At 38.0% G+C, this 23461-nt stretch overlaps 2 protein-coding genes across 2 annotated transcripts in view; one reads left to right on the top strand and one right to left on the bottom strand.

Moving 5' to 3' along the window:
- Window positions 1-210: 210 nt before the first annotated feature.
- NAA30 (N-alpha-acetyltransferase 30, NatC catalytic subunit) lies at window positions 211-22451 on the bottom strand. Its single transcript, XM_002824781.5, has 5 exons — window positions 22325-22451; window positions 21294-22062; window positions 16131-16254; window positions 13135-13190; window positions 211-3599 (listed from the first exon to the last, which is right to left on the bottom strand). Exons 2-5 carry the CDS (start codon window positions 22059-22061, stop codon window positions 3462-3464), a joined length of 1086 nt encoding a protein of 361 aa, XP_002824827.1. The 5' UTR covers window position 22062; window positions 22325-22451; the 3' UTR covers window positions 211-3461.
- The window catches only part of LOC129049775 (actin nucleation-promoting factor WAS-like), a 43452-nt gene continuing 41775 nt past the window's right edge, over window positions 21785-23461 (top strand). Inside the window, exon 1 of the mRNA XM_054530168.2 lies at window positions 21785-22468. Coding sequence (XP_054386143.2) covers window positions 22134-22468 — 335 coding nt within the window. The 5' untranslated portion in view covers window positions 21785-22133. The remainder of the gene's footprint in view (window positions 22469-23461) is intronic.

Here is a 23461-nt window from a genome sequence, read left to right as displayed (position 1 = left end):
TGACTAACTGAATACTTTTAGGAAAATCAAGGTTATGTTATTTTCAAATTTACTTTGTCAGAACACACAACAGTGATGACAATTATGTAATACTTCTTCCCTGTAACTCTTAGGTGAAAGGCAGGAAGTGGGAAACAACATATTGTTTGTTGCTGTTTTACTTAGTAGGTAAAAGCAAAACAACCCAATCATAAAATGCACACAGCTGTATCTAAAAGAAAAATGCAAACACAACTTAACCATACTTTATTTGACTGCATCTTATTTAGACAGCTTGCACATTTCAAATCCCATTAAATCTCTCTCCAAAAGGATATGGGACAATAGAAGAAAATTATGCAGCAATATCCAGTCAAACAGCAGTCCAATATTTTGAGATACACGTGATATTTTATAGATACTCAACTCATATCTGACGTCAATATAATTTATGGTTATGTTTTTACAAACCTGAAAGCCCTGTAACATTACAGCACTCATTTTAGTGATGTCATGGTGCACTGAAAAGTAACTCTGATGCGCTACCAATTTGATTTTATCTATACTCCTGAAAAGTGATGAACTTCATGATTTTTAGACACCATAATAAATATACACATCCAGTCTTAGACATGTCAGCCAGTACCATAACACAGGGCAAGGTAAAGTTAAAACATGAAAAACAAACTGCTTTACATAGATTTGTCGAGCAAGTGGGAAGGGTAATTTGGGAAAGAGGCAGAAAATATTAAAATCGATTTTTTTTTTTTTCTTATTTTGCTGGTTTCAACTTCAAAAACTACTGTCTGGTTTCTGATCTGTGGACTTTGCTAAAGTAGTTTCATCCCAATGTACAGGAAATACAGGAAATTATAATCAGCCCACACATCAAAAATGATAGTATACCCGTTAGCTTCTTCAATACTAACATATATAGCTTCATGGTAGCATGTATAAAAATGTTCAGCAGTACCAACTGCCAAACCAGTGTCAGTGGATAGTACAGTCAGTCCTAAAGAGGCAGCACCCCATTAAAAGAAAGTTGCACCTATTTTGCTCAGTTGTAGCCAAGTGAACCCATGCTACCAACTTCAGATAGAATTGTTTTAAGCTTATTTAAGAACAACAACAGCCTATTATCAAAAAGTAAGTTACTGTTTGAAGCTACTTCAACCTGAATGGAGTCTTTCAGTGTTGGTGCTGGGTTTTCATGCTAGAGGCTAAAATTTTAATCTACTTAAGTAAAAATTTTTTTGCATACCCAATTAAAGACATAAGGCATACACTGACATTCAACATATACGAAACAATATGGCAACCATCTGACTTTTTAGTCACACAGTTAACATCATCTTTACAAACACCCAACCAGTTCAGTCAATTCGGCAATTTTGGAGGAAAAGGTCAGTATGATGGTTTCATTGACAATCTGGCAAAAACATTAAAATGGTTGAACCAATGATCTATCTACTTTACAACCATCCCCATTAGTGATTCAAGCAAATATATGTTCATCAACCATTATGTATCAACCAGCAAGTCAAATATAAAGAAGTGGAATAAAATTTGATGACATAAATATGTTTTAGTTCAATTTCCTTCATATTAAATAACAAAAGCATCACTCTGGTTGGTATTCTTCTAAATGCTAGTGCCTAAATGAAGTTTGACCAAAAACATACTGAAAGGCTGAGTACTGTGTGGTTACCATATTTTTATTATAACCAGTATTGTATTCTGCCCATTAAACTTTCAAGAGCAATATAAAAAGGAAAACATTTTCTTTAAAAATAAAGAACTATAAATAATCCCACCAGCAGAAAGTTTTTATTTTCAAATATAAATTGTGTATCTTTATTTTTAAAGTATTTGTTACTATGTTCACTTTCAAAACACTATACTGAGCAAAGAGCAGCTTTCCTTTAAAAAAAAAAAAAAAAAAAAAAGCAACAAACTTTCCTGAAAAGGGGCCTTTACCAACTGTTAATGGAGGTAGGGTTTTTAAAAATACAGTAATTAGAGCCACAAAATATATTCCAAACCAAACACTAGAGTAGAAGTAGAGCATATTCAAATGAAAACAACAACAGATTCCTACAGTTTTCACAGAGAATGAATCTTTTTTCTTATGGGTACCTAGGTTTTCCAGTTAAATAATCTATCACAGGTTTACTGACTCAATTGAAAGCAATTAACTTTAAAATTTGTTACATTGCACTGATTGGCCAAAACACAATGTAACTAATAAACATGGTGGCTGTTAAGAAAACCCACAGAACTCATTCCAAAAAAGATTTCCATTTCCCCCTTTTGTTTTTCTGGCAGAAGAAAAGCAAAGCTCCCCTAAGAATTTGCTCATACAAGTGAAAATAAAATAAAGCAGCTTAAAATGGATACAATGCACCTTGAAATTTATTTCCAAGACCAAGAACCTGAAGTGAAGGATTTTAAGAAATGAAAGCAATGTGAATCCAAATCAAGTGGGAAAAACAAATTCAGCTACTTTGTAAAAGCTGTTCTTCGCAGCGTAGCAGTAATTTTGATTAAATAAAATCATATCAATTTACACTAATTTTCTATTCTTTTCCAAAACTTCCCTTACTCTCAAAAGAAAAAGTGCATCTAAACCCCAGCAATTCCCGGCTCCATCAACTTTTCTTATCTCTTTTGAGCCATTTCTCAATTTTCCAAGTAGATTCAACTTGCTACTGTAAGGAAAAAGGGACTTCTAAAGTAAACCATTCTTTCATTCACCTGAAAAAAGTATCCAAATTATAAAAATCTGAAATAATTTATCAAATTTAGAATTTAAATAAAAACAAAAGTTTGCTTGCAAAGGCCTTAAAGGAAAAGATAGCATGCATTCAAAAACTAGAGATGAAGACAAATATATTTATCTACACAGGCACTGGCAGACAAAATTTAATTGTTACCTTTACTCATTGTAAGACATACCCCACCCTACATTTTTTTCATTCACTAATCACTGAGGTACCAATATTCAAGAATGGAAAATTTAATATTGAAAAAATAAAACCTAAAACTGAAGCGTCTCCCTCACACCCTTCAGAAAACTAGGGCAGGTTTTGTGTGAAATGTTAGTATACTTAGAGACTTTTACAATCCACATTGGCTTTTTTAAGGAACAAAAATTATGTTCCACTTACTGGTTCTGTGATAAAATGATCACTGTGTAAATAACATTGTCAGCAGACTTTGCAAATGAACACATAAATCTTGGCTATCAACTGGCACATCTTGTTGGTACCAAAAGAACTCCTGAAGTTTAAAACAATCTTTTAATTCAGAACAAATGCGCCATGCCAAAGTGCAACAAATATTGTGCGACACTCAATGAGACACTGACAGGTAAGAGCTGCATGGAAATTACTAAATCCACCTGCAAAGCAATTCTGTACAAATTGCATTGCATGCAAAGGTCGATTCTGTGTGGATGAAAGTTGTTCCTTGATATCAGTTTCTCAACGCAGCCACAGTTTAAGTCGCAGTGCATCAACTCCATTTAAATAGTATCTGAACAGCCTCTTATCTCGAACAAAGCCAAGATTTTCATAAAGTTTCAAAGCGGACTTATTTGTTATTTCGGTTTCCAAAACAACCTTCAAAAAAATGAGAAAAAAACTAAGTTATAATTACATAATTTAAAAAATAATTTACCAAGTAAACAATTTTTTTAAAATCATACATTATTTTAAAAATTGATAGTGAAAACAATAAATAATATACAGAAAGAACTCAAAAACAGTCATCAAAATTGTAATATTATATTTGGGTCAAGGGCTTGGAGGACCACTGCAGATTTATCTTCTGTTCTACTGATTTGTGTGGTTTGAAATGTTTAGCAATGAGTATGCTTTATACTAAAACAAAGATTAATTATTTCCCGGTGGGGAAAGGTAAAATGACTAAAGACGAAAATAAAATCAACAATCAAAAGTGCTGGTTTATTTCCTTAAAATAATAAGCTATATTATTATAAGCAGCTATTCAGATTGACTTCCAACTTCCGTATTTTCATTAATATGTCATTTATTCTGGCAATAACTACCATATTTGTCTGGAGTCTAGACCAGAGTCTGCAAACTATAGACTTTGGGCCAAATGTGCCTGCTGTCTGTTTTGTAAATAAGGTTTTAGTCAAACAGCCATGTTTACTTGTTTACGTGATGTCTGTGGCAGCTTTCTCAATACAAGGGCAGAGCTGAGCAGTTGCCACAAAGACCCATGGTCCACAAAGCCTAAAATAATTACTAGTGGGCCTTTTACCAAGAAAGTTTGCTGAATCCAGACAAGAGGTATTCAAAATGTTACAGTGTGTCATAATCACCTGAAGGGCCTGTTAAAATAGATTGCTGAGCCCCACCCTCAGAGTTTATGAGTACGTTTGCAGTAGGACACAAGAATCTGCACTTTTAATATTTTTAAATTGCTAGATGATGATGTTGCTGCTGGTCAAGGGACCACATTTTGAGAACCATTGATCCAGATAGCAAAGCTTAACAGAGGAACATACAGTATTAACTTTCCTTTAAGTCTTTTGAAATATTACTGAGCCAGTGGCCCTGACAATGAATAACTGGTATTTTCGAAAACTGCGAATTTATTTTTACCTCCCTCTAACACCCTCTACCCCATCTTCCCAACTTTTACACACATAGCTCTATTTGCCTTTTCAATTGATTCTCAACTTATTTCATTGACAACTATCAACACAGTGAGCCACAGTTACTGTTGGGTGTCAACCCTCAAGTGTTTGGAGTGGGTGGGGGGGAAATGGCAAAGTATAATTAAACAAAGCCCCAAGTGAAGCATAAGTCTCTTCCTGTTCTTTCTCCAGCTATCAAAAAGTCTGACAAGAATGCAAACAACTGATGCAAATAATAGAGAAAAGACAGTACCTCAACTTTTATCCAAAATTGAACTCATAATCTGCTCTTCCTCCTCAATTCCATATCTCAGTAAACAGGATCACCCCCCCGCCACCACACCAATGCCTCAAACCTGAAACCCAGGAGTCATCTTTGAACCTTCATTCCTCTCCAACCACCTATATGCATCCAAGCACTGATTATTGTCAATTCTCCCTCTTAAATCTCTAAGTGGTCCTCTTCTTTCTATGCTCGATATACCACAGTCCAAGCTGCCATCAACTCTCACTATAATTACAAGAGGCTCCTAACTCAAGAGGTCTCCCATTCTCTATAGAGTTAGGGTGATGCTCTTGTTAATTCTCTACTTAAAACCGTTTATTGATTCCCTCTTGTCCTCAAGAGAAAGTCCACAATCTAAAAATAATATCAAGAGACATAAAAAGTCCATCAATATATTGGCCTCAGCTTTGCTTTAGGTCTCTCTCTTCTTGCTTTCCATGCTCAACACTGAATTTTCAGTTTCTGGAACCCACCATGATCTTTCCCACCTTAGACCATTCAAATAAACTGTTTTCTGTCTGGAAGAATGCTCTTCCTATCCTCCTCTCTTTTGGCCCTACCTTGTCACTTCCAGATTGGGTACAGTGCCCCTTTCCTTTTATAACACCCAGCAACATTCTGCACTCTTCCTATGACACATTCTTATTCAACATTTGATGAGTGGTATGTCATCTCTCCTAGCTGGTAAGCCCAACAACAGCAGGGACCAATGCTAAATCTAAACCTTTAAAAGATCTAAAATGAAGTAGTTAACAGTTCAGGATCAAGAAAATACACTCCTAAGAAAATCTAAAATAAAAGTTGTACAGCAAACAAATTGGTTTAAGATAAGTAAACGTCAATTTCTCTCTGCACTTAAAAAAACACAATTTGGCCAGGTTTGGTGGCTCATGTCTATAATCCCAGCACTTTGGGAGGTCAAGGCGGATCACTTGAGCCCAGGAGTTTGGGACCAGGCTAGGCAACATGGTAAAAACCCATGTCTAAAAAACCTTAAAAATTAGCCAGGTGTGGTGGTGTGTGCCTATAGTCTCAGCTACTTGGAGGGGCAGAGGTGGGAGGATCACTTGAGCCCAAGGGGTTGAGGCTGCAGTGAGCTGTGAGTGCACCACTGCACTCTAGCCTGGGCGACAGAGCGAGACTCTGTCTCAAAAAACAAATTAAAATACTCACACATACACACACATAACTAAATTTCTAGTAACATAATTAAATTTCCAGTAACGTATGTCATACTAGAGTCTGTAACACCACAGTCTGGTCAATACAAGTTTTTAGTTTTTAACAATTCTCTTGGGTAATTCCTGCAATTGTTATTAGGTCCAGCACCTAATTACAGCTAAAATGTTAAATCAAAGCAATTTAATATGAGAAACTAAAGTCACAACAACTCAAAACTTGGAATTGATTTCACACAAAGTGACAATTTTAAAATATGACAGCTAATATTTATCGGAGCTGTACTATGTGCAATGTAAAGCATTCTACATGTATTATGTAGCTTTATTTTCACAATAACCCTATGAAATTGATGTGGTTATCCATTTTACAGATGAATAAAACTCAAGGCCACCAATAGAGCAAGGACAGAACAGAGTCCAATTATGAACTAAAGCTTAATAGTAACTACTCTACTGTACCTCCCCCTTATTTCCCAAAGTAAAGCAAAGCAGTGACTGGGAAATCTAACCTACTTAAGACAAGATGAAAGGGATTTTAAGTCCGCCATCAATATTTAGCAATCTAAAATATTCCAAACACATCTGAGGCTACCACTACTACACAAATACACACTTAAAGTGTGGTTAAGAACTGAGTTCAAGTTTGTTTGCATCCTAATATATTAATGAAATGAAGCTCAATTACATAGAAAAAAGTTACACCAAGGTCTAACCTAGTCAAAATGTAAAGATTCTCGTGGCACACTCATATTTTCTAAACAAAGAGATTCTTTCTTTAGAAAATTATCTGACACAACAGAAAAATGCCAGGATAAAGTAACTAATTTTTAATTCTTAAATTCTTATAAACATATTAAAAGAATATCTGGATTTATATTAGAAATTCACCATAAAATGAGGTTATTTTGGTCCTAAAGAAACTTGACAGAGTTGGAATTCTACTTAACAGAAAAATAAAATTACAGTGAAATTCCACCGATCCTCTTAGCAACAGTAACAGACCATTATCAGGATAAGCCAAACCATTACAAAATATTACTGTTTAAGATAATATTTTTTAATACTGTAGCTGGAAGATCCTGGAAGGCAGGCTTGTTCACTGCTAGAACTTTAGCACTACCACACTGTCTGGCACCTAGAAGCCCTTCCACTGCTATTTGCTGAATGAACAACAAACAGTACTGCTCTTCACAACATCTCTTTAAGATCAGAATTAACATCATGTTGCATAGACAAAGAGAAAGACCAGAAAAAGTTAAATGGCCTGCCTACAATCACACAACTGCCAAGTGAGAGAAGATAAATATGGAAACCAGGCTTCTCATACTCAGTTATTAGGCCAAACTACTCACCCAAAATCCTTGCAGCTTAACTAACCCCACTGTATTCTGTTCTTTACCTTGCAGCCTCTATCACATAGCAAAATGTTTCCAGTGAAACTAAAGATGTTTTTTATATATATACATATATAATTAGTAAATACATAATAAACACAATAAATATAGTCTAATTAAAAAGATAAAAAGTAATCTTTTATAATGGGGGAAAAAGAATGACTGTACCTTTTCTAAGTTGGACTTTTCTAACTTAGAAAAGTATAAGTTATTTCAAAAAATAACTTAGATCTCCTTGGCTCCTAATAATCTAATTTAGTCATTAGTGCTAATGTGATCTATTTTATTCTTTTAATTGCACAAAATAGAGTCAGCTACTATATTATCTAAAATTTACCAAAATGTCTTTGGCATTACCTTTATATTGCTAGAAATAAGTAGCATTAAGCAGGTCAAGCAAATCAGGTTGTAGGGAAAGTCATGGGTTTGAATAGCAGATTGTAAACAGTCTGCCACAAGTTACATGGCGTACTATTTACAGAAGAAACTGTCTAGTAAAAATAAATGTACACAACAAAAAAAGAATGGAAAGAAAACACCAAATTCGATGTGTGATACTGTTTGGCTGTGTCTCCACCCAAATCTCATCCTGAATTCCCATGTGCTGTGCGAGGGACTTGGTGGGAGGTAACTGAATCATGGGGCAAGTCGTTCCCGTGCTGTTCTCGTGAGTGATTTAAGTCTTGCGAGATCCGATGGTTTTAAAAAGAGGAATTCCCTCGCACAAGCTCTCTTCTCTTTGCCTGCCACCATCCACGTAAGACGTGACTTGCTCCTCCTTGCCTTCTGCCATGATTTTGAGGCTTCCCCAGCCATGTGGAACTGCAAATCCAATGTGGTACTCTTTCTTTTGTAAACTGCCCAGTCTCAGGTACGTCTTTATCAGCAATGTGAAAACGGACTAATACAACGTGCTAGAAAGGTAGGTAGTGAACTTTCTTCTTCTGTTTCCCAAGTTTTCTGTAATGTTCATTACGGTTTTTCAATGGAAAAAATGTCTTTAATGTAAATAAGCGAAAATTAGATGACGTGATTTTCAACTAAAAATATTTTAAGATACTATAAATTCCATTAAGAAATCCTAATTCCACTGTATTCTGATCAGTTATCTCTGGCTATTCATATTCACAGTAATCGACCTAAAAACTCTCTTTGTGTGTGTGTGTGTGTGTGACAGAGTCTTGCTCTGTCCCCCAGGATGGAGTGCAATGGCGCGATCTCGGCTCACTGCAACCTCTGCCTCCTGGGTTCAAGCGATTCTCCTGCCTCAGCTTCTCCAGTAGCTGCGATTACAGGCACGCACCACCACACCTGGCTAATTTTTGTATATTTTTAGTAGAGACGGGGTTTCACCATATTGGCCAGGCTGGTCTTGAACTCCTGACCTCGTGATCCACCCACCTTGGCCTCCCAAAGTGCTGGGATTACAGGCGTGAGACACCATGCCCAGCCTAAAATTCTAAAAACAAACAAATAAAACAAAACAAAACAAAACAAAAACAACCTTGAAGTTTTCAGAGATTAAGATTTTAAGGATATCAATGGCTTAAAAATCGAGGCACTATTCATCATACTGATACTGATCAATCACCTGCCCATATTCTAATTTACTTCAGGGAAAAAAGTACATAAATGTAAATGGCCACCAAGTAGGTTGATTTTAGGTACACAGATCCTATTTTAAAATCTACATCATAGAAAACTCATTCATTCTATAAGTATTTATCTTATTCTTTCTTCTATTGTGAAACATGAACCTGACATACTTGTCCTAGCCACTACACATCTGGCAGCCAGAGCATGTAGGGGGTGTAAACAAATTTAAGCCAGATCAGCATACTGGTAATGTATTTCTTACTCATGAAGTAACAAATCCACTTGTTTCTTGTTTTGATACTATAATTTTTTAGTCAGCTCCAAATACATAGAAAATGAAAAAAACTTTTAGCTATACTGTTTTAACATATGTCTAATTCTGATATGAAAAGTTGGGAAACTTACAGTAAGACAAAATGAAAACATCAATTAGACTAAGAACAGTGCAGCATTATTTGGAGAAAAACATTATCAAAACATTATCTACCTTTCAATTCTGTGATTACTAATAACTCTGGCTGAATACTCTGAGCTTAAAATGACTAGTAACAACAAAGAACAATATAAACATGACTCAAGGTCACAAATTCTGTAGACAGAATAGAAACTAAAAATTGTTTGATGTGCACAGTAAGGTTTCACAGAGATTTCCAAATGTATCTTTTTTTTTTTTTTTTTTTCCCGACCACGGAGCACAGTAAGGTTTCACGGAGATTTCCAAATGTATCTCTTTCTTTATGAGAGTCTCACTCTGTCTCCCAGGCTGGAGAGCAGCGGTGCAATCTTGGCTCACTGCAACCTCCGCCTCTCGGGTTCAAGCGATTCTTCTGCCTCAGCCTCCTGAGTAGCTGGGACTATAGGCGTGTGTCACCACGCCCAGCTAATTTTTGTATTTTTAGTAGAGACGGGGTTTCACACCATGTTGGCCAGGCTGATCTCGAACTCCTGACCTCAAGTGATCCGCCAGCCTTGGACTCCCAAAGTGCTGGGATTACAGGCATGAGCCACAGTGCCTGGCCAAATGTACCTCTATTAAAAGGTTCACAGATTTTAAAATCTCTATCTTTGTAAGAATTTTAAAAATAGCAGAATAACCTAAGTAGTAGAAAATCTAATTTAAAACCCTTCTCAAATGTCTTTCACAGATTTTCAGATAATTTGTCAAAATTTCTAAACCCTTTAAAAGAAAGGAAGGTTGGTCTAAATTAATGAGAGTGAAAGCACATGTTTATGTGCCTTTTCATTAATCACTGTATTTTTGGAGATTTATCATTTCAAAAGCATTTTAACAACTTGGTTAACCCTGAAGATGCCTTTTAAAAAAAAAATCCTACTATGAACAAAAATAAGACAATTGGTGTTTTTAGAAAGCTTACAGGAAGTTCAGAGAGAAAGACAAGTTAATAACAATACAAGTCAAAATTTAAAGGTGCTTAAACAAGAGAGAGAGGGATACAAACATCATGCTGGAAGCACAGAACTGATCATTCAAAAAATATCTATGAAGCAGGTACTCTTATCACAAATGTCACACTAAGCACTCAGAATACAGCAACAAACAAGAGAAGGCATCTCTGTCCTACATTGTGCTAAGGCACTGAATAAGTGAAATTAAGTGCAATAAATATTACAAAAAGAGTAGCAAAAATAACAGAAAAGTGCAATGGATCCTGTCCAGAAGGATCAAGAAAAACTTAAAGGAGTTGTTGGTATTTGAATTGGGTCTTAAAGACTAAAGTATTTTAACAAGCAAAGGAAAACCAAATAGCTACCAGATCTTATAAAGAGTAAACAAGAGTTCATATGGCAAATTATTCGATCTGAATAATGCTGGACACAGATAAGCAAAATTTTTATACCAAGAAAAGGTTATCCAATCCAGAGACAGAGGTATTCACAAACTGCAAAAACCATAATCATACAAAAGGAGAAAGTTCACAAAGCTATCCCTGATGTCAGCCTAAAGATTAAGTAACATTCATTGTTTCAAAAGAAAAAATGAATGAATCAGCATTCACTTTTTAGGCTGGAAATGAAGTTTTTCTACCATAAAATATATCATTAATTTAGAATTTAACCTTGAGACCAAAACAATAAAAATCTTCGTATCATTCCTGACATCTTTAAATGAAAAGCCAACACTATCCAAACCTTTGAACAGTTAAACAAAAGCACACAGCCTGCCTCACAAGTAGTAACTTACGATATCAAGTAGGATAACTCAGAAAAGGTTTAATCATAGGGAACATAATACTCTCTGCTCTTAACACCCCTGTTCACTGGCTCTGCGGAAGATCAAAACATGATCTATTATCCTAAAGATTTCTCCAAGCTGTTAAGCAACTTTTGTGAAACCTGACTTTTCTCGATGAGCTGACAAGCAGTGTGGCTATGGTCCAAACACGGACCTATACTCATGAACATATCTGATCCAATCCTCTCCTCAAAATTTCAGTTACCAGTCATGTAAAGCTTTGGCTACTGCACCTTTTGCATTTTAATATTAAAAGCTGTGAATAATGTGAGATCCTTCAACACCTGTGAATTATTTCTTTGGAGTAAAATTAGATATTTTTAAATCCCAGGATGACTTCACTGTGCCACCCAGTATGTCTGTAGGCCTTCTCATATAACCACCACTGAGAATGGATCTGTCAGAATAGAGCCTAATGTGAACAAGAAGCCTGAGAATGCTCAGCAGTAAATCTCTGTATTCTAATACGGAAATGCATTCATGAGATATTGTTAAAAGAAAAAAGCAATTATTATTGTTAATAATTATTGAATAAGAATTACTTCATTTGTATTTTTAAAAACTATATATTTGCACATAGGTGTGTTTAAAAAATGAGAGAAAGCATTTCAAATAGTTAACAGTAGCAATAGGCCAGGAGCAACGGCTCATGCCTGTAATCACAACACTTTGAGAGGCTGAGGTGGAAGGACCACCTGAGGCCAGGAGCTGGAGTGGTCTCCAGCTGGACAACATAGCAAGACTCCCATCTCTACAAAAACAAAAAAACAAAAAAACCCCCAAAAACAAACAACAACAAAAAACAGTAGCTATCAATGGAAAGATGGATAAAGAGTTGAAAAGCATGAGAATCGTAGAAGGGACTTTGTTAACAAAAACACATGCATACATATATCATATATGCTGACTGTGTATAAATTTTGTACCAAAACACTCCATTTCTTTTAAGTCACTAAACAAATTATTTATTAAGGTCAACCTTTTGAAAAAACTTACCCAATTTCACATATTTTGAGAATTCTCTAAGGCACATCTGACCTCTAATAATAAAGACAATTGCTACTTCTATTACTCATAAAACTACTAGTACAACTTTGCTCCTCCTTAGTCACCACTGCTATGTTAAAGACATCTATACTTCTCTAGTTTATACTTGTTCCCTTCCACACTGTGCAACAGTAAATGTTAACATTCCCAATCATCACCAATATTTATCATGCACCTACTATATGTAGAAACACTGTGCAGTAGGATACAAAGAAATATCTGCCATCAGACCTTACAAACAAGCTGAAAAGAGAAAATGCTCTTATGTTAATGCGCAGATAGCTCTACTCTTAAAAAGTGGTTGTCTTCCCCCAGCCAACATTGTCATTATTTAATTCTGAAAAGATTATTTTCAAGTGTGAAATGTCCTCCATATAGACTGATAGTTTTCCATTTGTTAGAAACTAAGGCCAATATGTAAGCAAATTATAACAGAGTCTGTAATAAGAGCTACCTTAAATAACTGATGATAAAGCCTCTGAATACCAAAATTGTGTACTGAAAATGTCTAAGATTCCACCCACACATTTTGAAGAAATTTTAGCTCCATTTTAAAATTTGTTCTAGGTCAAAAATTCATGTGTTTTTAAATGGAATATAATTTTCCCCACAAGCTGCATTTGTATAGTAACACTGCAATGAAATCTGCAATAAATTACAAAATATTTATAAAAAATACCCAGTAAGAATAATGCCCAGATAAAAAGTATTAAACATTTTTAAAGACTTACCTCATCACAGTCTCCCTCAACCATGGCATATATAGCTTTCTTAACCAAGTTAGTACCTAGAATATAGATCTGAGTATTAATGAAGGAAAAATGTATTTCTTAAAGATAACCTAAATTATAATATTCGTAAGCACAGAAATGTCAAATGCTAGTTTCTATCTTGAATCCAGATACATGGATTATCTCAAATTAAATGGGAAAAATTTTAGCTATAAGCTAAGAGAAGCCAACAGAACCTATACATAACAGTATGTTTCCTCTTGAAAGACCTATCTCCCAATATACTCCTTTTTCTCAGACATAATTATTTGCCACAAGCAGGAGTTTGTTCTATTGTGTTTGAAAGCAGTAGGAAAGCGAAAGAGAAAAAGACAACATATGGTATGGCCAGAACAACCCAGGAACTCCGCGTGAGTTGGCCAGAACTTACTGCATAACCTGAGCTGATCTCACCAAAGATCCTTCAAACTCCCCTGGACACAAGGCACAAGACAACCTCATCAGAACTGTTGTTACCCACAGTAGGTTCCTATAAACTTTACAGTGAGCACGATGAAGTCTGGCAAGTCTGGCACTCCCACTGACGTCAGTGGTGTGTCTGTAAATGTCTAGCAAAATGTATCCTAGTTTAGGGTCAAATATAATTGGTATATTAAAAGGGAAAAAATTTGCCAAATCTGATTTTAAGAGCAGACATACAAATTTTATTTAAAAACTCTTAGGCTGGGTGCAATGGTTCATGCCTGTAACCCCAGCACTTTGGGAAGCCAAGGCAGGTGGATCACTTGAGGCCAAGAGTTCAAGACCAGCCTGGCCAACATGGTGAAACCCCGTCTCTATTAAAAATACAAAAAATTGGCCAGGCGTGGTAGCTCAGGCCTGTAATCCCAGCATTTTGGAGGTCAAGGTCATGGCAAAACCCCATCTCTATTAAAAACACAGAAAACTGGCTGGGTGCAGTGGCTCAGCCTATAATCCCAGCACTTTGGGAGGCCAAGGTGGGCGGATCACTGGAGGTCAGGAGTTCAAGACCAGCCTGGCCAACATGACGAAACCCCACCTCCACTAAAAAATAAAAAATTAGCCAGGCATGGTGGAGGGTGCCTGTAATCCCAGCTACTCAGGAGGCGGAGGCAGGAAAATCACTTGAACACAGGAGGTGGAGGTTGCAGTGAGTCAAGATCACGCCACTGCACTCCAACCTGGGCGACAGAGTGAGACTATCTCAAAAAAAAAAAAAAAAAAAAAACAATAAATCAGCTGGGTGTGCTGGTGTGCGCCTGTAGTCCCAGGTGCTTGGGAGGTTGAGGCACAAGAATTGCTTGAATCTAGGTGCTAGAGGTTGCAGTGAGCCGGGATCACGCCATTGCACTCCAGCCTGGGCAATACAGCAAGACTCTGTCTCAAAAAATAATAAAATAAAATTAAAAACTCTTAATTTTCAAACCATGCATACAAGTATGCATGCATTTTATGGCCCAAACAAAGTATGTCTGAAGGCCAGGATGCAACCCTAAAGCCACTGGTTTCTGCCCTCCAAACTAGCCAAACAATTGGCTATAATTTATCATGAGTCCTTATCAGTGCTTTTTAATGCATCAAAGGCTCAAACTTAATCCATAAAACAAGCCCAATTCATTAAAAATCTTAGTGGAAAGAAGTAACACTGCAATAAAGTTGGCTAAACCTAACATATTAAGTAAACCTATTTATAGTTACTTCTCATGATACCTAGGACTGTGTGAGAGTCTTAGGTTGGACAATAACACTTAATAGTTTTTAAAAAAACATAAAAGTGAAAAAACTACTAATGATTAAATACTGGTACAGGTATTAAACTTTTTTTATGAATACTCAGCTAAAGCACATCACAAAATTTGACATGCTTAGACAAATTCTTGTCTACCCAATCCTCCATTGTCAACAGAGGGCCACTAGGTCGTAGAGACTAGAAGAGTGGTTTTTCAAAACGGAGTCTTGCTCTGTCACCCAGGCTACAGTGCAATGGCACGCTCACTGCAACCTCCACCTCCCGAGTTCAATCGATTCTCCTGCCTCAGCCTCCTGAGTAGCTGGGATTACAGGTGCCCACTACCACGCCCAGCTAATTTTTGTATTTTTAGTAGAGACAGGGTTTCGCCATCTTGCCCAGGCTGGTCTTGAACTCCTGACCTAGTGACTCGCCTGCCTTGGCCTCCCAAAATGCTGGGATTATAGGCGTGGGCCATCGCACCCGGCACCTGGTGGCCTATTGAGTTTTATGGCGTTATTTAAATGACAAAAGTTATCTAACCCAGCCATAGAAGAGTGGTTCTTAATCAGGCTTACATCACAGTCACCTAGGGAAGCTTCAGCCCCACCTTTGACAAGACAAACAAGAGTCTCAGGGTGAGGGGCCCAAGTATGTGTTTATAAACTACCCACATGATTCTAATGATCATTATAAATCATGAGCGTAAGATTAACTAAACATGTCAGGAAAAGTAGACCCAACAAAAAATTAAGTTTGGGAATTATAAGAAACAATCAATTCTCATGTTCTGATCTTTCCTGAATTGCAATATATGGTTGATGACTAGCACCAAGTAATGGTAACAATTTGTCAATAATTTTGGCCACTTAACCCAAATACAGACAAGTGCTTGAAGGCTGGGATGAAGGACCATCATAATGTAATTATAAATTGCAGTATTTCTTGTGGTACTTAGCATAATGCAAAGTATTTTGAATGTGATTAAAAAAAATCTGCAGGTGAAAGCTGATGATCGGCTACTTGTTAAAAAGAAAAACTGTCAAACAAAACGTTAATAAAGAAAAAATTCTTTTTAAGAACTTTTTAAAAATACCATTTTGAAATTAAAAATTAAAAACCGCCTTAATTTTCTTCCCTTAGTTTCTTCCATTTCTACATACTTACATTTAAGTCTTTTATTTCAAAACACAACAAAAATGAAAATAGCTTAGGCATTCTTTCCATAAAATAATATTTTTCTTACCAATGCCATTTCTCCTGTATTTGGAATCCACGGCTAACATGGCTATATAACCTCTGCGGAACATCTTTTTGTGCATATCCAACTTGCAAACGATGGCACCTACACACTCCTCCCCTACCATGGCCTTAAAAATAAACAAACAGTTATGAAGAATACATTGCCATCAGGTACTGCACAATTATCCAGAGAAAACAACAACCAACCATTGGTAAGCATTTTTGACGGGGGAAGATAATGGGAACTCTTGCAAGACAGCCGTCACAGAAGTTTCAGAAATTTAAATCCCCTAACTCCTTTAAATGTTCTAGTGTTAAAAATTCTCAATATTCTTTAGAACATGAATTGTTTATGCTTACTATTAAAGCCTAGGGAAAAAAGACAAGATTCCACAAGGTAAACATTCAAGTACTTTATAAGATTACATATGAGGTGCATATAATCACAATTATTTGCAACAAAGACCTACCTAAGGTTCTGGAAGGGGAAATATGCAAAAAAAAAAATTATTATAAAGAAAAAGTCTATTCATTAGGACATAAAATATTGTAAAACTTGCCCATCAGCAGAATATAAATTTAAATATATTCAGTTAAATTTAGTAATAATGGCCAGGTGCTGTGGCTCATGCCTGTAAACCCAGCACTTTGGGAGGCAGGGGCAGGCAGATTGCTTGAGCTCGGGGGTTTGAGATCAGCCTGGGCAACATGGCAAAACCCTGTCTCCACCAAAAATACTTAAATTAGCCGGGTGTGGTGGCATGCACCTGTAGTTCCAGCTACTTGGAAAGCTGAGAAAGGAGGATGGCTTGAGCCGGGGAGGCAGAGGCTACAGTGAGCTGAGATTGTGCCACTGCACTCCAGCCCAGGTGACAGAGTGAGACCCCATCTCAATAAAAGAAAAAAATGAAAATAAATTTAATAATAAAGTTTTAATGAAAGCCAGATATAATACATATTTACACCTGAATGGCAGATTTCAATCAGAAAAAAAAAATTAAAAATTTTCAGAAAAAGCACAGTTTATAAGGTATTGCTTAGATCATACCCAAGAGGTTTTTGTTAATATATGTAAATGTAGCATAGTCTCATTTTTAGGATACTCCTGACAGTGTGGATAACTGTCATAAAGCTCTCAGAATATAGTTCAAAATCAAAGCTTTATGTTAAAAGCTTTAATTTTACAGAAATTTCTATTTTAATAAAAATGTACAGCTTTCCAGAGTATTAAAAGCTACATGTTAAATTCTAATCATCCATTTTCATTAAGATTTCTAGTGTTACCACTGAAAATGTTTTCCAAAAATTCCAATGCTGATAAAAAGTTCTAGTAACACAGTATTTCTGGTAAATATAAATAGGGCAATATCTCCAACTGTTTAAATAATGTGTCAGTAAGAAGTCTGTTTTCCATAAATTAACTTTCCAGAAGAAACTATTTCAACAAAAGCAGAAATGAGTCAAAAAATTAATAAGTAATGTCCAATTTATAATTAATACATATTTTAAATCTGTGACTTTTTTAGTCTGTCATTCTGTAAATTGATTAAAAGGCCTTTTTTTTTTTAACTGTGGAGAAATCTTTTAGGCAAGATAATTCTAATCCATTTCATGCAAACCTAAACTAGGTCGGAAAAATCCTTTTGAAGGAATATGAAATTCAACAACCCACGCTAATTCATTTCTGGTTTATCACACATTCCAAAACTATTTTGGGTCAATAAACCTCTGAAATTGTTATTTCTAATTTTTTCCCTCACAATACATCAATCTTTTAAAAAAAAATTTTTAAACAAAGACCTGAAGTATGCACAAAAATCGCCTTGACCAACTCTGAAAGCTTTTTCTGATTTGAAACTCACTTCAAATATATTTGTGTATATAGAGACATGTATAAATACATACACATACATAAAATTATCACAGACCAAATGGTATATTTAGAAGGGCCAGAAAAAATTTTGGCCTGACCTCAAAAGCCAGGCTCATGTGAAATGAAAACCTGTATTAGATTGATGATACAAACCTCAGAATACCTACACCTTATATAAAACTATCCAAAAATGAGGAAAAATTAAAACCATTAAACACAATACAACTGGACAGTACTTTCAATCTGAACAGGAATTTCAAACAAATCTTTGTCCTTTGAGCACGGAATAAGCAAACAAAATATTGTATTAGTTCATTCTTAAGACCTGATTTCTTCCTAATTTAGAATCTGTAGGAGCAAAAATCAATCTGTATACATCATCTACAAAGCCCAATATATCATACACCATTACGATGATATTAGTAGTGAAGAAGACCAATGCTGCATTTTTTTCCTGATAAACTACTCAGGAATATATGGTACATTTACAGGAATCATTAAATTGCTTGTCAATTTTTCCAAATAAAAGCTCTGCATATACATTTGGAATTCATGCTATTAAATGTATTTTTTCAAGGATGGGAACTGAAAAATCCCTGGCAAGATTACGACTTAACACTACAAGGCCAAAGGGTTGTCAATCTATAAAACTATGAAAAAAATAAAGTGAGAGATTCCCGAATTCTAGAACACTACAAATAGAAAACTGGAGGAAGCCAAAAAGTTAAATTTAGAACAAATAAACGGAAGTACTATGTTACATTTGCTGAGAGTAAGTTTAAGAACTTCAAAAAGATACCAACAACTGAAAATGTTACTATGAAAACAGGTAAAGATAAAATGGTTAAGTACAGAGTAACTGAAAGTGTCTCACATTTGTCCTTTTTTTTTTTTTTTTTTTTTTTTTTACATCTTTTACAATTAGGAAGAATCATAATAAGCTATCATTTTTATTAGTCAATCAAGTATTGGCAATTTTGTAAGGTTCAACCCCATATATTCCATTGACCCATTACAGGTTATCCACGGAAAACGGAACATTTTGGAGGTTTCTAATCTCTTGAGATTGATGTAAGGGCAACTGTCCCTTGGTGAAGATAACTTGGTGACACAATAATCTTCACTGAATGGATGAAGGGTATGTCATTTTTCAGGTTCTTATTTGTTACCATATTGAGAGGCCAGGAGAACTGGGTTCTAGCTTTACCCTTCCGTCGGTAAATATCTGGAGATTGAAACATTTTAAGTCACTTTGGTTCTTAACTTCTTTTCAATGAAAAAACAAAACAAAACCTACCCCTCTGTCAGTAAATATCTAGAGATTGAAACATTTTAAGTCACTTTGGTTCTTAACTTTTTTTCAATCAAAAAACAAAACAGAACAAAACCTAAGTTGGGCTAGATTATCTCTAGGATGCCTTTCAGTTCTAAAGGGATATGATTTAAAATAGACATTTACGCATCTGTATTTTTTAAAAAATAGTTCCTATGGGAAACTTAAATTTAAAAGTATGCCAAGATAAAGGCTTCAGTTCTAAATGGCCTGGTTGTTTTTTAACTACTGTTTTATTATTGTTTAATACCTCCTGATTCATACTTGCACCAGTAAATCTTATAGGTCAACCACTTGTGCATATCGCAATTTCTAGTTACTCAGAATATTAAACAAACTTAAGCTACTAAAGGCTAACATACACATTAGCTGGTGAACTGGGAAGGTTCTACATAAAATCAAATCTAAAGTTTACTAATATTGTTGACCAGAGTCTAAAATAGCAGACAAGTTGAGAGAGGCTTAGGTAAATATCAGGACTCAAAAGTTGACTAAATATCATATACACAACTATTTCCTGGAATTGACAGAAAAACATCTATTTCAATTTGAAATGTGACTCAATCACCTACTTCTGTGGATTAACTTACAACTAAATCTACAATTTTTAGCAATTACAGTGGCATTTGATATGACATTTATAATAGTGCTATAAATCATTTTCTCATATTCATTGACATAGACATGTCTTAGAACTATTCTGATACAATGCTTAGAATACTGAAAGAGCAGTTTTCAAGAATATAAAGTAGTACCCACAGTTTTAACAAATGTACTGAATTGAAATTTAAGCAAGTTAAGACAGAAAATAGAACTACCATTATCTACAATACCCAGGTTACATTTTCAAATTATCACCAAGCTAAAGAATCAAAAAGATAAGTATTGTCAAAATATCTTGCAGGGAATTACCAAGTGAAACTAAGCCAATGCTAAAACATTTAAGTAATGGTGGCTTTTCCCTTCACATATTATAAAATACTCCTTAAAATGATGTCATCTTTCTGTAGTAAAATTCAACAGAAACAATATGCTTGTGAGCACATGATACAAAGCATACACCTGCAGTCAACGTTTAAGTTAAAGGGTTCATACAGACTGAAATGGGTCAATATTATTGTGAAGAAATTACTGGTACTGCCAATACTATGTTAATTTTTAAAAACTGTCCGAAAGTCTTTCACTTACGTGTAATATTATTGTCAATTATACTCTACACAAGCCAGTGTTACTAGTGTTTGGCCACATCTACAATCAGTTTCTTAAATTAAAAAAAAAAATCAGATCGGTAACAATTTCACACAAATTTTCTACATTCCACCAAAGGGTATTTTGTTCAAGTTTCAGGAGTCTTTCAGCCACCAGAAGTGTTAGTAGCGCTTTCTGGAATGGAGTACCAGAAAGCAGGCTGGCTACAACTGTTAATTGTCCAGTTGAAGTAAAGGGAAACATCTCCATGATTACTGAAAATGCTTGTAAGATTTAATTCTCCAATATGACCACACCAAGTTTGCTGACATTCATGTTCACCAAAACATGTTTATGCATACACTCTTCCCTGATTATGGTTGTAATTGAGAGACTAATAAGGCCTGTATCTGAACAGAACCATGTTCAAATTAAATGACTGTAAAGTGTTTGAGGATGCGGGCGGGTAATTAAAGACGGTTAAACACGATTATAATCTAATGTAAACAAGACACAAGACCCCCACCCCAGTGAAACACTACACCATACAGGCTTGCTGCAGTTACACTAGTATCACGTTAACCCGAATCATGAAGTCTTACCTTCAAATCAATTACATTAAATAACTAGGAATGTGTACAGCACTTGACATCATATAACGTACTATGATACGCAGCAGGAGATATCCACTGCCACACTCTGGGCCCTTACTCCCTGCCCCGCACGGTCTGGATCACTGCTGGGTTCACCCTCTTTTTATTCTATCCACTTACCAAGAAGCACAGCTGTGGCCAGTTGTGGATAAAATATCTATAGGTATAAATGGAGTAGGGTTCGGACAGATCTTTGGTGATCAGTCTCATGATATCGGGCATTTGTAGCTCGGATTCATATCGGACATATCGTATCGTCCGATCCTCCCCAGGCTCAACCTCCCTGCCCGAAGGGCTTCTTAAGCTGCAGTCGGCGGTCAGGGACGAAGACAGCAGCCGCACCTGCTCGTCTTCCTCCTCCTCCTCCTGCTCGGTGCCCTCGGCCAGTCCATTGCGCGCCGCCGCGGGATCGCTCGCCGCCGCTGCCTCCGCCGGGCTGGGGACCGCAGTTCTTGCATTAGAGAGGGAGTGAGGGGGCCTCTCGCCCGAGTGTACCCCGGCTCCTTTTGTTGCAGTCGCTCTGGGGCCTCCGTCAGGGGTGGCTGTGGTTGCGGCCACCTCTGCTACGCTCAGGACCTTGCTCTTGAGGGAGGCGGCCGCCCGGAGGTGCCGCAGTTCGGGGCTAATCAATCCGTTGAGCTGCTGCTGCTCCTGCGGCGGCTGAGGGCAGCGGAGGCACGGATGCCCCTTGGCCGCCACCGTCGCCGACTCTCCGCCCGCCGGGCTCCTGCTGCCGCCGCCTTCGTGCTCTTCGTCGTCCTCCTCGTCCTCGCTGCAGCAGGCAAGGGCGGCCCCCGCCGGGAAGGGACACCGGGGCTCGACCGCCGCCGGGGCCGGAGGTGCTGGTGGTGGGAGGAGGCTGCTAGGCCCAGGCGGTACCTCCGCCATCCTAGAAGCGACACAGACCGAGAAGGGAGGCCATGAAACCCGGCCGAGGAGCGCGGAGAACGGGGGCGACGGATGGGGGGCGGCCGAGGTGGGGGGAACAAAGGCAGAAACCGTCCCTCACGGAGCTGCCCCCCCAATTCCGCGCCACCCCCCCGCTCTTCAGCGCCGCCCAGCTGCTCTGCCGGCCACCGTCCCCGTCCGCCCGGGCCCACCCGCCAGCCCTGTCACTCGCGGCCCCTCCCCGTCCTCTCCTCGCGGCTCACCCCGCACGGGTCCCCGCCGCCGCTGCCGCCACTCCTCTTCCTCCGCCACCGCCGCCGCCTCCTTCGCAGCCGCGGCAGCCTCCACAGCCGCCAAGGTTCTCACTCAGCCGCCGTCGCCGTAAAGCGCCTCGGCTGTTATCCCGGGTAAAGTTTCCTGGGCCTGGCTTTACGACACTTCCCTGCCTGCCGGCTGCCCGGGCCAAGAGAGAGGGGCGTGGAGGGAGGTGACCTGTGGAGGGGCGGGGACAAAGGTGTCTCCTGCGGGTTGCGGGGAAGGCTGCGTGCTAGTGGGTGGGGCTGTGGGGCCGGGAAGTTGCAGAGGGCTTTGGAGTCACAGGCTCCCAAACCTTCTTCCTCGGTTTGGGGGCGCCTCAACCTGCGGTGCTTGCCACGCGGGGCCGGGGAGGGACGGACCGGGCAGGCGCTCCCTGCTTAAAGTCTACCGGGCACTCGGAGCTGTAGTGAATCTCGCCAATTCGGGGCCTGTGGAACGAGCCGTTTACAAGTCAACTAAAAATGCCCTTTTAAAGCTGCACAGCGTTTAATGTTTGCCCTGACCAGGGGCAAGGAGAATGGGGGAGGAGCGATTAAAAATGGAGCAAATCAGGGAAGCCGACCGAAAACGAAAGGAAGATTTGAGCTGTGAAAATATGGGGATGACTGTCGAAACGTGGTGGTTTGCAGTGTGAATTAAGTTCAGCTGGCCCTTGCCACTTTGCGGCAAGGGAGTCAGCCCTCTTCCTCTCCCTCCTTACTCTGCTCCTCGCGCCCAGTAAAATTGGAGGCAAAAGTGACTGACAGGTGTTGGGCAATTGCTAGCACACCTGGGGAAGGGTTAGAGAGCGGTGGTGAAAGAGAGTGACCAGGGCTAAGAAGCACAGTCCTAAACTTGTGACACAAATAGGTTAGGAAGCACTGGTAAACAGGTGGCCTGATCCTCCCAAGGGATCTGCCTATCGCGTGCAAAGGGGATGGAACTTGAGCTTGTGGCTGGGCTCCTTTTGCTCTAGTCCACAATTGACTCCCGGCAGGTCTGAGCTGAGACAGGTAGTGTGACTCACCCGCTCACTGAACAAATTCGGTTTTGTTAAAAACCTGATTTATAGAGCTGGTCTGGTGTGCCGCAGATGGACATTT

Source organism: Pongo abelii, chromosome 15 (genome assembly GCF_028885655.2).
Source record: "Pongo abelii isolate AG06213 chromosome 15, NHGRI_mPonAbe1-v2.0_pri, whole genome shotgun sequence".
Classification (NCBI taxonomy): Eukaryota; Metazoa; Chordata; class Mammalia; order Primates; family Hominidae; genus Pongo; species Pongo abelii.
The sequence above is the reverse complement of the archived record's forward strand: the minus strand, read 5'-3'. Positions and strand labels throughout refer to the sequence as shown.

What these genes read in the sequence shown, in the direction of transcription:
- NAA30 (XM_002824781.5), bottom strand. Translation starts at nt 22,061, where the DNA reads ATGGCGGAGGTACCGCCTGGGCCTAGCAGCCTCCTCCCACCACCAGCA. An exon ending in GGCCACAGCTGTGCTTCTTG is followed by an intron (nt 16,255 to 21,293) that starts GTAAGTGGATAG and finishes TTTATTTTTAAG; the next exon opens with GCCATGGTAGGGGAGGAGTG. An exon ending in TTGAGGGAGACTGTGATGAG is followed by an intron (nt 3,600 to 13,134) that starts GTAAGTCTTTAA and finishes ATTTTTTTGAAG; the next exon opens with GTTGTTTTGGAAACCGAAAT.